This window comes from Trachinotus anak, unplaced genomic scaffold, assembly GCF_046630095.1.
Source record: "Trachinotus anak isolate AG129_WGS33_773 ecotype Australia unplaced genomic scaffold, CSIRO_AGI_Tana_v1 ptg000032l, whole genome shotgun sequence".
Classification (NCBI taxonomy): domain Eukaryota; kingdom Metazoa; phylum Chordata; class Actinopteri; order Carangiformes; family Carangidae; genus Trachinotus; species Trachinotus anak.
The window spans coordinates 9454828-9469055 of NW_027273883.1; the positions used below are offsets into that span (position 1 = coordinate 9454828).

The 14228-nt window shown below is 40.8% G+C and overlaps 2 protein-coding genes across 25 annotated transcripts in view; both read left to right on the plus strand.

Annotated features, from left to right (window-relative positions):
• Positions 1-14228, plus strand: part of rps19 (ribosomal protein S19) — a 249818-nt gene that overhangs the window by 216488 nt on the left and 19102 nt on the right. The gene's annotated exons all lie outside the window — the stretch shown is intronic.
• cadm4 (cell adhesion molecule 4) overlaps positions 1-14228 on the plus strand; it is a 144438-nt gene that overhangs the window by 123682 nt on the left and 6528 nt on the right. For all 7 annotated transcript variants that reach the window (XM_071468598.1, XM_071468601.1, XM_071468604.1 and 4 more), the window contains exons 5-6: positions 905-995; positions 7027-7199. In XM_071468598.1, coding sequence (XP_071324699.1) covers positions 905-995; positions 7027-7199 — 264 coding nt within the window. The remainder of the gene's footprint in view (positions 1-904; positions 996-7026; positions 7200-14228) is intronic.

A 14228-nucleotide genomic window follows, 5' to 3' on the forward strand; every position in this document is an offset into this window, starting at 1 on the left:
ATTTCTGTGTTTTTGACATTTCTGTCTTTTTTTATGTGAGGAAGAACAATTCAGTTGAATTACTCTTTGATAATGCTATTTATTTCTGTTATTGTGTTTACAAATTCTTTATAGAAATTAGAAAAAATCAGGAACACATCAACTGACATTAAAGGCACTGAATGGTATCAGATTTCAGTGAATATATGATACATCAATACTATTTATATTCCATGAAAACAGATGCAGTGATGCTGTTCAACAACTCAGCCAATAGTCAATTACTCCATTTGTGTTCCCATATCAGTATTGCTGACAGTCCAATATGATTCTTATCTGACGATATATCATTAAGTTTGAATAGTCAAACATTTCACCGGCCTGTGTAATTATTTGCTGATGTGATTCATGTTCAGCAAGTACTCCTGCACCGGTCTCTCAGTACATTTCATTTACCACATGTATATTAATGTTTGTTGATAGATCAGAATGATTCATATTCAACAGTTTTGTCAATCTACCTGCTGCTGGGTTCCTCCAGCCACTGAGCTGGCAGTAATGACCAACTGTCAGTGTGCATTTGGCTCCCCATCTCTCTGTTACTGAAGTAAGTGCAGTATAGCAGCTGCTTGAACGGTGGGCTGCTTATGATAACAGGTGTCTCAGCCGTGGGATTGTCGGCTGGTTGCCTTGGAAACAGATGTTAAAGACCCTACCTCCTGTCACTTACTCACTGCTCCCTTGTTCCTCCTTTTTGTTCCTTCTCTTGTTACCTCTCTCTCCTGGTTTTTTTTTCCCTGTCTTCTATGATTGTTGCTCCATTTTGATCATTTGAATCTATTTTGTTTCCTATTGTGCTTTTCTTTTTTTCGCTGTCACACACTCATTTATCTACCTCCCCTGCTTTCCTTTTCTTTCTCTACAGTTGCACCCACAGTGAGAATTGTTCCTCCTTCTGGCATTTTGCGAGAGGGCGACTCGCTTACCCTCACCTGCTCCGTCACTGGGAACCCTCTGTAAGTCTGTGTGTGTGTCTACATGTTCTAAATCGTTCTGTGTTGGTGTTGTCTGCCTTGTGAAAAATATGTGAATGACAGCTTGTTTTTCTAATAGAAAGAATGTTTGGATTCACAGTTTAAGGAGGTATGATGGCTTCTTGTATTCATCACTCTTCAAAGATGTATTTGAATAAGACGTGGAATCATAGATGAAGCTTCCACAAGATATAACACAGGGGTATTTACCAGCTGCTACAAAATGCTGCTTGTGAAGCTGTTTTTGGTTTGTCATTGCGGGTAAGTTTAGGCATGTTCTGTCATTCTATAATGAATTCATGACAAAATACTCACAGAGTATGAAAGGTTTGTCTCAACAAAGTGTCTGAGCTCGAAAAGCTGCAATGAGCCTTGACAAATCAGCTTAAGGATGCACAGGAAGCTTTTGATTGATTGGGACATGCAGGAGGTTGCCAAGTTCAATGTCAACCCTTACAAACACAAAATTTCAGAAAATGATATTATGAGAAAGCAAATACTCATGTTGAAACAGTCTGGGGGAAGTGTTTTGAGCTGCTGTGAGAACAATGTTTAGGTCCTAGCATCACCAAACAGTGGTGCCTACAGGGCTCTGCTTTCATTCTGCCAGGCTGTTTGGAGGCTAAAGTTTTTCTGTCTTTACTCTTAAAGGTCCCATATGTCACACTTTCCCGGTGTTTTATTTGAAGTTGCTATCCATAAAATATATATTTGTGGTTTGAAGAACCAAAAACCATCTCAGTGTAGTTATGCATATCCTCCCTCAGGCTTCTCTCTGGAGCTCCAGCAACAACCAGGCGTTTTATGTGTGATCGTGCATGCACATTTTTCGGTCTTGTAGCTGCTAGCTCAGTGACAGAATGACGGCTTGGTGTTGTGTTGTTAATAAAGCAAAATGACAGGAAAAAAAAAAAGGTTTAACGGTGGGTCCAGGTGAGCCGTGCTGTGGGCATATCTGAGGGGGGGAACTGTTTCGTTGTGACATCACAAAGTTACAGAGGTCCTTTTAGCTTTTTTCAGAGCTCGTTTTAAGGCAGTTTCCAGCTGTGTGCTGTGGATTGAGCGCTTTGATACTTTCGCAATATTTATAAAGTACGTAGACCTGTTTAATAATCAAAATAAGGAAATGGAAATTTCACTCTCTACCATATGGGACCTTTGAGTCCAGAGCACCTTGATTAATTATTCTACACATGAAAATGTAGAATAAGTTTGAATTCAGTGACCTGGAATGATTGCATAAGTCAAAGCCAAAGGTCATCATCACTGCGACCACAGACTATAAAGAGTAGCTACGCAGTTAAATTGATGAGGTTGATAAGTATCTGGTAATGTTAGAATTTTTAAAAATGAATTAAATGAAAATATATCAAATATATCAAAACAATAATAATAATAACATACGTTTGGAATATTTTAAACTGTTTTTGAGACCATAAACACACAAGCGAACACACACAAATACAGCAATGAGCTGTTGTCCCAAAAGGTTGTTTGCCTGAAGTTTGAATTGTGGGCTACAGCGATGAATCAGAAACTGTGGGTGATCTGTGAATATCACACAGACAGCTTTCTTGAAATATATTTCTGTTCATTTTCCAGGTAATTACTATCCACCATGCACAGAAAATCTCTTTGTTCTTTACAGCTATTGTGTAAATATCTTTGAGTAACATCCACCTGCTCCAGTTAAGCTTCTCTCACAGCAGAGAGAGAGAGAGAGAGAGTAAAATATATTACTGTTTATTTTCCAAGGAATTACTTTACATCTTGTAACATACGTGCTTTATCAGCCCCCAATATAAGGAAAGAAAAGAAAATTAAAGAAAAATGGAGGACAGCTTCTCCCCTGAGTAGCCTAAAATAACAGAATGGACACAAGAGCTCTTTACCCTCTCTGTTTGTCTGATGCATTCATTTTTCTCTTTAATATGTATTGTTGAAATGAACACTAAGTTGACCTCTTTCTTTATAATTGCTATCCCATGTAATTCCAGGGTTCTTTCTTGGAAACCTCAAGATAATTACCAAGTGCATCAACTTCAATATTATCCCCATAATTACTGTAAGATCTCTTTGTTCTTCCTATGATCTATTCTTAGGAATGAACAGCAGCTCTGTATCAACTCTTTTGTAAGAAATTATTAGGAAATAGACATTAAGTACGAACACATACTGCCCCCCAAAAATGATGCAGGCCCCCTGTTGGGCCAGTCAAGACCAAATACATTATCGCTTGGACTGTGATTGCAGTTAAACCAGAGGTATCATATATATATATATATATATATATATATATATATATATATATATATATATATATATATATATATATATATATATATATATGTATGTATATGTATATTTACAATATTACCATATTACCACCATCACTGAACCAATCAGAATTTTGTTGTATTCATGACAACATAGTGCCAAAGAGTTTCATCAAAAAGAAAGAGTGGTATATGTGATATCAACTGACATTTTATGTTTGATGGACAGATAAAAACCACCTGATCCATATTTTATTACAGGGAGACCAAAGAGGAAAAGAGCTTAAGACTTGAGACAGAGAGGTTACCAGGAGGGTGTAAAAGGATACTAGACAGTAAATGTGGACAAGTTATAAACTTGAATGTGACTCTCTGTGTGAGGGCTACCAAACCCAATCAGCAGTCAATACTTTTAAGAGCCAGCTTTGAAACAAAGCCTTTCTCTAGTGTGTTCACAGCCCTTTGTGCACTTTCCAGAAGGGTATTGGGTCTTAAGCTCTTAAACCCTCCCCTAGATGGTCCGTCTGTCTGTGGGCCTCAAGTCCACTAAAGCTCCCCAGTAAAGCTTCATGCAGCCAACGTGTGTGTTTGTGTGAGTGTGCGATGACTTTAGTGAAATCCCACTGTGAGGACTGGCTGAGAAGTGCATTGGCTATAGCCCCACTAAAGCTTTGTAATGGCTGGCTGGGGACGCCGTGTGTGAGATTGTGTGTGTGTGTGTGTAATGCATGCCCGCGTATGTGACAGTGAAGGATGGGACAGCAGGCCACTGTGGACTCTGACCCTCATCTCACGCTGGACTGCACACACACTCACACACACATTACAGTCCCCTTGTCACCCTCATGCTTGCTCCCTGGCCCTGTTAACTGCCTGTTAAGCATTAATGACCAATTATGTGCCACTTCCTTTCGGTGAAGGGGTACACTCATTGTCTGTCTGTTATTAGGAGGAGAGATGGCAACAATGTCTTGTCATTTTGCTTGATTGCCCGCTTATTTGTGTGTTAGCGTTTGAAGGAATAAATGTGTGAGAGTCTACAAGAGTGTACAGTACGTGTGTGTGTGTGTGTGTGTGTGTGTGTGTGTGTGTGTGTGTGTCAGGGAGGAACAGAGGGAGATCTGATTCAGTGTGTGTAGGAGTGAGAGAGATTGTGCGTATGTGTGTGACTAAGCAAGAAAGAGGTTCAATTAGACTTCCTGAGGGATTAGAACCCAGATGAGTCAGGATTGTAATCTGGCCAGGATGGCATGAGCCATGACACCCAGCCAGACACACATACACACTTACACTCGCAGCCCTGTTTGCCAGGGTGTCTCTGTAATCCTCGCACCTCCTGTGTGTGCTGTCTGCTCGTCTTTCATGACCAATTCATTTTGTCTGCCTGCTCCTTACCGTCATCTCCCACCACACCACCTCTTCTTCTCCCTGTCCTTCCTCCACCTGTAGTAACTCTTTCTTTCTATTCCTGTCTCTTCTCCTGTGTCTTTTCTCCACTCTGCACATCTGATACATTATTTCTCTCTCATCTACCTCCCCTCTCCTCCCTGCCAACCCTTTCACGCCACGGCTGCCCTCTGACTATCCATCCTCTCATTATTTGTCAGGATGCAGGCCTCTGCTGCCACTGGCTCCCTATCAAAACTCCCTTTATACTTTCTTCTCATGTCATCCTTTCCCCGTGGGCTCCTTTACCCTCCTCTTTCACCTGTCTCTTTATAACATCCCACAGTGTCTGTGCTTCGAACCTTGTCTCTTTTCATTTTCTCATTTCGCTTCAGGTTTTACAGAATGTGATTAAGACGAATAGAAGTCTACTCAGTGGTATTAGTTAGAGAGGAAGTTGTCAGTAAGTTGTCAGCATTTGGCGAGTTACTTGAAAATGTAATCGATGGTTAACCTACATTACTTTTGTTACTCAATCCAAATCCTACACACCCACACATCCCATCTTCTGTATTAAACAGGTGTAGAAATAGAAAACAAGATATTATGTGAGCAGCCAAGTATTTACTGAGTGTCAACAGCTTGATGCATACAGTCTACATGTTCTGTCGTCAGAGTGAAGCTGCGGGGGTCACCCGACTTCCAGTTCTGAACAAAACCAGCTCATTCCTGAATGCAAGCTTACCTGTAGCTAATGTTAGCAAGGTACATGCAGGGGAGAACGGGGTTGGTGGTCCCACTTTGCAATATGCAATGGGAGCCTAAAGTGTCAGGTAGAAATGAATTGCCCTTACTCTCATTAAGCTTACCCACAACAGGGATGGTTGTCATACACTATGGGGTTGGTTGTTGGTTGTTATTTTGATGAGGAAAGTTTTAAAAAGTGGAAGCATTATTAAATAAATGAATCTGTGAAATGAAAAAGTTTAATTTAATTGAAACAACCCAACACATTTCCCGCACTGAATTAAAAAAAAGGAAATATCAAGTGCATTTTTATCCTTATATAACAATGTACAGAACGACAGAAAGAACAATAATTTGTTACGTATGACAACCAACCCCAATGTAATGCTAACATCCACATGTTACAACATAGCTAAGCGGAAAAAATCTGTTTAAACTGTAGCTCTCCCTTTATACTTTTTAATCTTAGTAATTGTTTTATTATGAACCCATTGTGTAAAATACTAGAAGCGGAACAGCAAAGTGCTTAATATATACATTGTAACATGAAAAACATTAAAAGTCCTTTCACTGCATTGTCAAAGTTCTTACTCCAGAGATGTCCTTGTAGGTGACCTCTGATCCCGTTTCTGAAAATGTCTGTATCAACTGTTTATAACATCGTCAGCGAAGGTGACAACCAACCCTGTGATCCCCAATGTGTGTACGTTTAAAGAGACAAAACATCTAAATAGTGAAACAAAGAGGAGTTCTATTTCTCCTCTTTTGGTGGAGACTAAATGTCTCCACACACAGTCTCTCCACTGAACACACAAAAACCAAACAGGTGTCAACCTTAAACCAAACTCCCAGTAAGACAGCAAACCAGCCGACCCCCAGATTGTCAAAGTAACGGAGGTGAATAACTTTAAAGATCAAACTGTAATCCTTTGCACTGCTTCTTACTGAGTAAGTGATCACATTACTGTAACGCAGTACCGAGTAGCTTATGTGTAACTGCCCAACACTGATGGTTGTAGAGTTACAGAAGTAATAATATGTGTAAATTGAACCGTATTTAAATGGCATACATAAGAGACTGAACATTGTACTGTTTCAGGAATTGTATAGTGTTATATTTATACGTATGACAGTGTATGGATGTGTGAGGCTGTATGGCCTATATTTTCATTTGTTTCAAATTTTAAACATCACGGCTGCAAGTAATGACCATTTTCATTATTTATTAACCTGTTAATTATTTTATGATTACCCAACTTAACACTAACTCTAACCCTAAAATGTCAAAAAATAGTGAAAAATGCAAATATTTCTTAAAATCCAACATGCTGTCATCAAATTGTTTTTGTCCAACGAACAGATATATAAATATGATAAATAATATAATAAATGTACAGCAGAGAAGAGCAGTGAATCCAAGGTGAAACCAACAAATGTTTTGTATTTTTGTGTGACAATTGACTGAAATAATTAACTGATTATTAGAAGAATAAATTCCCCAAATTCAGATTAGCCAATCAGCCAATCAATGAATCAACATATTGCTTCAGCATGACCAAACATTAAACTCTCTCTCTCTCTCTCACTCCTGCTGCTTCCAACAGGCCCAGGAACATTCAGTGGTCCAAGATTAACGACACCTTACCTGAGAGGGCAGAGATTTCTGGCCCCACCCTCCAGATTTCCCGTCTCAGCCAGTCACACAACGGGACGTACTTGTGCCAGGCCCAGAACAACTATGGACGCGCTGCTGATCATTATACCCTACTGGTGTATGGTGAGTTACCATGGCTACCAGTTCATTAATTGCTGCATGTTTTCTTTTAACTTCCACCAGTTACTTTTAAAGTTTTTTTTCTATTGATCATTTTCTGTTATTATTTTATCTTCCAGTCTTAGTATCTCAGGAAATTAACTGTTCTGAATAATTTTGTGTTCAATAGAGATTTTGTTTGATACACTTCGTTCTTTTATTTTAAAAATAGTTTTTGGTTCCCATCTTATTTTTTTTTTTATCTTTTTAATTTTATTGATCCCTTTCTTCTTCCCAGTGTTTTTGGAGTCTGGCTATCCTGGCACTGGGCTACAGATCCATTAAATCTTGATGCTTGTCTCATCTGTCTTTCAGCTTTATTTGTTTTCCTGATTCGGTACGCAGCAGGAAACCTCTGCTAAACCTCCAATTGATTCAGCAGAGATATTGATTCCACAAGAAGATGTTGGCCACTGTGTTCAGATACTAGTTACCAACATCATTATTCAGGCTATCTCTTGTAAAGAACCAATTTCTCAAGTCCCCTGTGACCCGCTCCTCTCTTCAAGGAATTCAGAATAAGTTAGATCTTTGAGTGCAATAAATAAAAATACTAGATGCTTTGACAACTAAATGAATTTCACAATACAAGCTGACACGTAGACGAACAGAAGTTAACCCACACTGCAAAGTATTATTGCAGAGCTGAATTTGTCGGTAACAGTTGGCAAATAACAAAAAAAAAACAAAAAAAACAAAACAACAGTGGAACATCTGTTGCATTTAAAATTCAAGCGAATCAACTTTGCTTGTTGCTCAAGCAGAGGCATCAGGGGGAGATGTGGGTAAGGGGCTTTTGTTGTCAGGTTTTACAAGTTTTCCAAGATGTTGCACCTAGATTCACTGTTGGTGGCTAAATTCTTAATGAAGGTTGACCCAGATAGACTGCACACCGCGGCTCAGAGAGGATGACGGCGGAGCCTGCAACATCACATGAAAATCTTGTATCACTGTGTTTTTCAGGAAATGTGAGAACCTGGCCAATGTTTGAAGCACATTTTGAAAACGAGGTTTTGATGCGTGTTAATGTCGTGTAATCCACACACATGAAACAACGTAACTGAAAGTAAACTTGCAGTGGAATAGAACAAAAAAAAAAGACCTGTGAGATTTTAATGGAACAGTAGCAATGGTAAATTGGAAAAGCTAGTTCATCATTAGAGGCTTTACAGCTTCACATCCAATGCGTTTGTGGTTTGGCCTAATTGCATGCGCACCACTGTCACTCAGCAGGTTTGCCCTTTTGATCTACATCCCCTGCTGGCGACTGCTGTCATTGCACCTCAGCACCTGATTTGTGAGATCAGAAGGAGCGGGACTGATGATGGAGGGAGCGTAGACATAATATGTTATGTAACATTTTTTATTCTACTTTTGGTTAGAACCCCCTCATCTCTCCATCATAGTAACACTCTCTTTCTCTCTCTCTCTCACGCACACATACACACACCCACAATCAACAATCGCACACTTTTGGCAGCTTCCCACAGGTATCAAGGGTGGCAACAGTGGCATGATGAAAGGTGACACCGCCCCCTCCCGCCCACCCATCTCCCCCGCTCTCCCTCTGCCTTTCTCTGTCTCTCTCGCTCCCTCTCTCCCTCCCTATCTACCTATCTCTTTATCCTAGAAGGTGAGACATGTCGAGCTTTGATGTTCGTTGCCACCTATGTAGAAAAATGGTCTGTCGTTCTCCAGCTTCCTCCCTCACCTTTTTTATTTTTTCAGCTGTCGCCTTCATTTGTTTTTCTCTGTACCATTTCTTCCCACATTTCATCATTTATCTTCTTTATTTCACACTGTTGCTCTGTGCTGGTCATTAATTTGATTTATCACGCTTTTTTCCTCATCCTCTCTTATTTTGAAAAATGAAAAAAAAGGGTGGGTTTAGGGTACATTGAAAGTAAGAAATTTTGCCTCGACCAAAATCCATAAAAGACCAGAAATCCTCATAACCAATATAAGCCAAGCTTCATCTCCTCTGCTCTGCACCATGGATTTCCTGCAATCAGCTTCTTAAATCCTCCTGCTGTAGCAGTGTATCAGTGGTGGGTTGCTGTACTTCAAAAAATATGTACTTGCCCATTGGGCAGATTGTTTCAAACCTTATCTCAAAGAGCTCAGAGTTGTTGATTCAGCCATCACATTAATCTGTGGAGTCTTGATTTCCCTGTATGTCGCAACTAATAATCTGGTTAACATGATGTTAATTCTTTCTCAAGAAATGTTAAATGAACCTTTGCAGGCAGGCTTTAATGTTTCTAGTGATACGTGTGTCTTTGTAAATGTTACATAACTTCAAACTGGTGTGTTTACTTCATCAAAATCAGTGTAAATAACCCAGCATGGATGACTTAATATAATGATATTGAAGTGCTACTTTCTGATGATTAAATACAAAGATCGTCAGTCAATACTGAGAATAAATATGATTTCATGCTGTAAAATATGTTATGACTCACAGCTCTAACACTTATCCACAGTGTGTTTTTTTCCCATTCCAGCACCCACGTTGTTATAGTAGGTGTCTTATTTTTTTCTTTTTTCAAATAGAGAATGTCTCATTTTGTAACGAAAGCTCTTCACTTATTCCTAAAGACTTTGGTGATAGAAAAAGATACAGTCTCAATCCACTCTCACTCCTCTCCTCGAGCTTTAGTGTTTCATTCTCCGTGAGCTTATTTTCTCTTTCAGCCAGAACTGTTTCAACCTCTCATTTCATGTCCCTCTCTCTCTTTTCCCTTCCTTTTCATCTCTTCTTTCATCGTCTCTCCTCTGCTGCCTGTCCTCTTTCTCTCCTCTTCCCCATTCCTTTCCTTGACATCCCTCCTTTCCTTTACTCTGCCCGCTGTTCTCACCTCTTTGACACTTGCTGCCCACTTCCTCTTCCTCTCTCCTCTCCTCCCACGCCCTTTCAGCTGTTTCTCACCTTCCACCAGTTTGCTCCCTGTTCCTCGGTTCAGCTGCAGTTCATTCTCTTAACTCAACTGGGCCCTTGCTCTCTGAGAAAAGGACACAGAGAGAGAAATGGTGGAACTGAGAGAGGAGTTGAGGGCGGATGGATGGATGGAAGGAGAGAGGGAGGGAGAGAAGGAGGGGGGAAGTGGTGGAGGGATGAAAAGGGCAACAGAAGGACAACGGAGGTCGAACGCAGGTTAACATTCAGTGCTACAGCCTGTCAGATAAACGGAATGTCAGTGTAGTTGGCTCCCAGCTTTCCCAGAGGGAATCCCAGGGTGCACTGGGAGGAGGAAGCAGGGGCTAGGAGGGAGTGCCGGAGGAGTGTGCTGTAAAGGATGAGTCAGCATGAAAGAAACCACTTTATTGCAGGTGCAGAAAAACTCTCTCTCTCATCTCTCTGTCATCTCTCTCTCGCTCACATTTTGTGCCAACCTTTCCTCTGTGACAGTTATCTGCCATCAGGGTCTGTACATGGAGCACAAACTCAGGCAAAAGTGGCTGCCAATTTGTTGCAGGGGCTTTAGGCTCTGTCGCTTCATGAAAGGATGTGCGCTTAATTCTGGTGAAGAAGAAGAGAGAGGATGAGGTGGGAAACTCTTCAGGGAGCCCGGGCCGCGGCAAAATGTGATGCATTGAAGCTGAGCTTTATTTGACTGGTCACAGTTGTGTGTATGTGCAACTCTGTTTATGTGTATGTGTGTGTGCCTTAATGAGTTTATGATTTAGAGAAAGAGAGTGACATATTTTGTGTTAGTGTGCATGAATGTGTACGCACAAATGAATACGCTGAAATTAACTTTCTGCAACTTTCATAAAGTCACTAATGATATAAATGTGAAAAATTGTTTTGAATGAATCACAGAGTGTACACGCTCATACACATTCATACACATTACACACACACACACACACACACACACACACACACACACACACCCACACCAAGCATCTGCACAATGTGGAAAGGATGTGGCCTTTTGGCTGTTTCATCTCTGCCGCCATTGTTTAGGAGAAATTGGATTTTTTTTTTTTTTATGAGTGTGTGTATACACGAAGGTGCATGTGAATGCATGTGCATGTGACGGGGAGGAGAGTGTTGCTGATTGTCTGGGGAAAGCCTGCAGGGCTCCCTTATGTAATTGAACGGAGCTGCTGCAGTCAGATGAATTTCCAAGCCAATAAAGCCCATTACAATTGAATTGCATGCGAAGAAGAAGGAGAGAGAAAGAAAGAAAGAGAGAGAGAGAGAGGTAGAGATGGTGAGATCAGAATTGTTTGTGTTTGCTTATATGTTACACACTTATATGTATGCATTCGTGTGTGTGTGTGTGTGTGTGTGTGTGTGTGTGTGTGTGTGTGTGTGTGTGTGTGTGTGTGCATATTACTGTAAAATGGACCAGGAAGTGAGCAAAGGGAAGAACAGAGAGACTAATAGTTTTATAGAAAGATCCATGGAAAGCAGAGGGGAAATATAGAAAGATGAAAGGATTGATACATAATGAGATGGAAAGGGATACTAGGTGACCAGGGTTTAGTCTGTGTCTCTGCGACTGTTGTAATGAGCTGTCAGGATAATTGGAATGAAAAACACAGACCTCTGTGTAATGAAGTGAGACTCTCAAAAAACAAAATGAGAAGGAAAATGGAAAGAGGTTGGGGGCTAGTGGCAGAGGAGGCCAGACACAGATAATGCAGAGTCAATATGGTTTGAAAAAAAAAAAAGTCTTCAGTGCTGTTTTCTTCCACACATGACACTGCACCTTTATTGGCATCTGGGTACATTTTGAATGACTTCTCAGCCAATCAGTGTTGGCCGGTATGACCTCAGCAGCGGACCTCTTCCCAATGTTTGATATTTAGCACAGCGATTGACAAGTGGAGTCACCGCTGCTCTGGGCAAGGCCCTTATAATCAGAAACACCGAACATGAAAGAATAACAGGGCTCCTCCAAAACGGCGGCGCAGTATCCTCAGGCGCACTTCTGCAAGAATTAGATACGAGGAGAAACGTCATTATCGCAAGTGCTGCCACATCCTTCCCTGGAAATAACATGGGCTGTGTGCCTGATTGGCAGCCATATAGTGTTAATGAATAACAATATGATGTGGAGGAAAAAAAAGGACGCTATCGGCCAAGAGAACGACAGCTGTATGGCATTCTCCTTAATTAAGTTGAAGAGAGGCAGTGAGGGAACGCAGTCACCAAGGAATGAAACTAGAGAGGCAGTTGAATGAAGGGGAGTGAAGGCGGGGGGGGTACAATTAAGGGACGAGAGTTTGGTTGATGAAGAAAAAGGAAAAGGAAGTGAGAGATGGTGGTGGAGAGATAAGAAAAAGTTGGAAATGGTAAGAAAGAACTATTTTTTTAGGCCATTTTTGTAATTGCCAAGAGGAATTAATCAGCGTCCAGTTAATTAGTGCAGCGACCCCGGCCATTAATCCTCAGTCCTCGGGCTCAAGTGACAGCCACAGACACACATGCATGTACCCACTCACACATGCAACATACATGCACTCCTACAGGGGAGCATCAGCAGACACACACATACACACACGCATAGGTAATTGTAGGGTAAGTTCTCTTTCCCTTTATCTGGTTCACTTTATCTCTTCCTCCTTCCTCTCACTTTTTCCTCACACAAAACTCTATATTCCACAAAATACATCATGTACATTTCTTTTCAGGCAGAGGAAGACCAAGGCAGAATTGTAGACAGGAAAAAAAGAGGGAGAGAGGAGGTATAGTGCTGACATAAGAAGAGTGCAAAAAGAGATTGATGATCTCAGGGCCAGTGGGAGAAAGGGATGGAAGAGACAGAGGAATACTTACCAATAAATTACTCCTGAGCAGAAAGGGCAATGTGTGTGTGTGTGTGTGTGAGTGTGCGCCCACGTGTGTGTGTATGTGTGCTTTTGTGAGTGTATTATATGCCTGTGTGTGGGCTATTAAGCATTTGTGTGTAAGTAAGCACGAATGTGTTCTGGGTATGTGTGAGAACAGGCCTGCGTGTATTTCAAAACAAGCCGTGTGAGTGTTAACATCTGAATGTGTGTGTGTGTGTGTGTGTCCTGAGACTTCGACTACATAAACTACATCACACGTTGCGGTTTTAGAGAGATTGTTTGATGAAGTGAAATGTTATTCACTCTGAGAGTGCTGATGCACACACACACTCCTCTGTCTCCTTTTTTGTTCCTGTCAGCCATTATTTTTGTCTTTAACAGCAATATGAACTTGTCTCTTTCTACCTCTCTACCTACCATTGTGTCTCAGCCATTGATTTGGAGAATGTGTCAAGATCCAAGCTATTGTTCACCATTGAATGAGACAATCCCTGCATGGCACTGCTCCATTGGGAATGCATCTGTCACAGACAATGTCTCTGTCTCTCCTGCCATTGTACCATAGAAAATGTGTCAGTGATAGAGAATGTGTTCCTATATATTCCATTTGCCTTGTAGATAAATGGCACTCTGCCAGGTGTGATTCTCCGAAGCCCCTGCTTTAAAGCATGTCTTTCCCATTGTATTGTTTTCTTTAACCCTCCTTCAACTGGTGCACAGGTCCACCAGAGAACGTCATTTGTCCGCGTCTTTATCGCTTGTCAGGGGTCGAGATCGATTCCATTTCGCACCGCAGCATTCAATTTGTGAAAATAATTAGCGGTATTTGTCCGTGGTACTGAAATGGCATCAGCCTCAGTTGCTGAGCAGCGTGTCTGAAATAAATCTCTTGTCCGTTTCTTTGGTTTTACATCTGTGCCTCCTCCTCTAAACTCATTGGAAGAGATGAGGTGTCTTTGAGACTACCATCCAATGATTTATTTATTTATTTGGATCCTCATTAGGCACCTCCAAGGTAGCAACTACTCTTCCTGGGGCCCACGCAGTTGAATGCTACATCATAATTTAAAACAATGATATAATTTAAAATCAAAAACACAGGCAACAAGAAAATAACAACAAGAACAAATAAGAATAAAAATACTAATGTCAGTAATAACAATGGTAAGTACCCACTCTATATCAAAA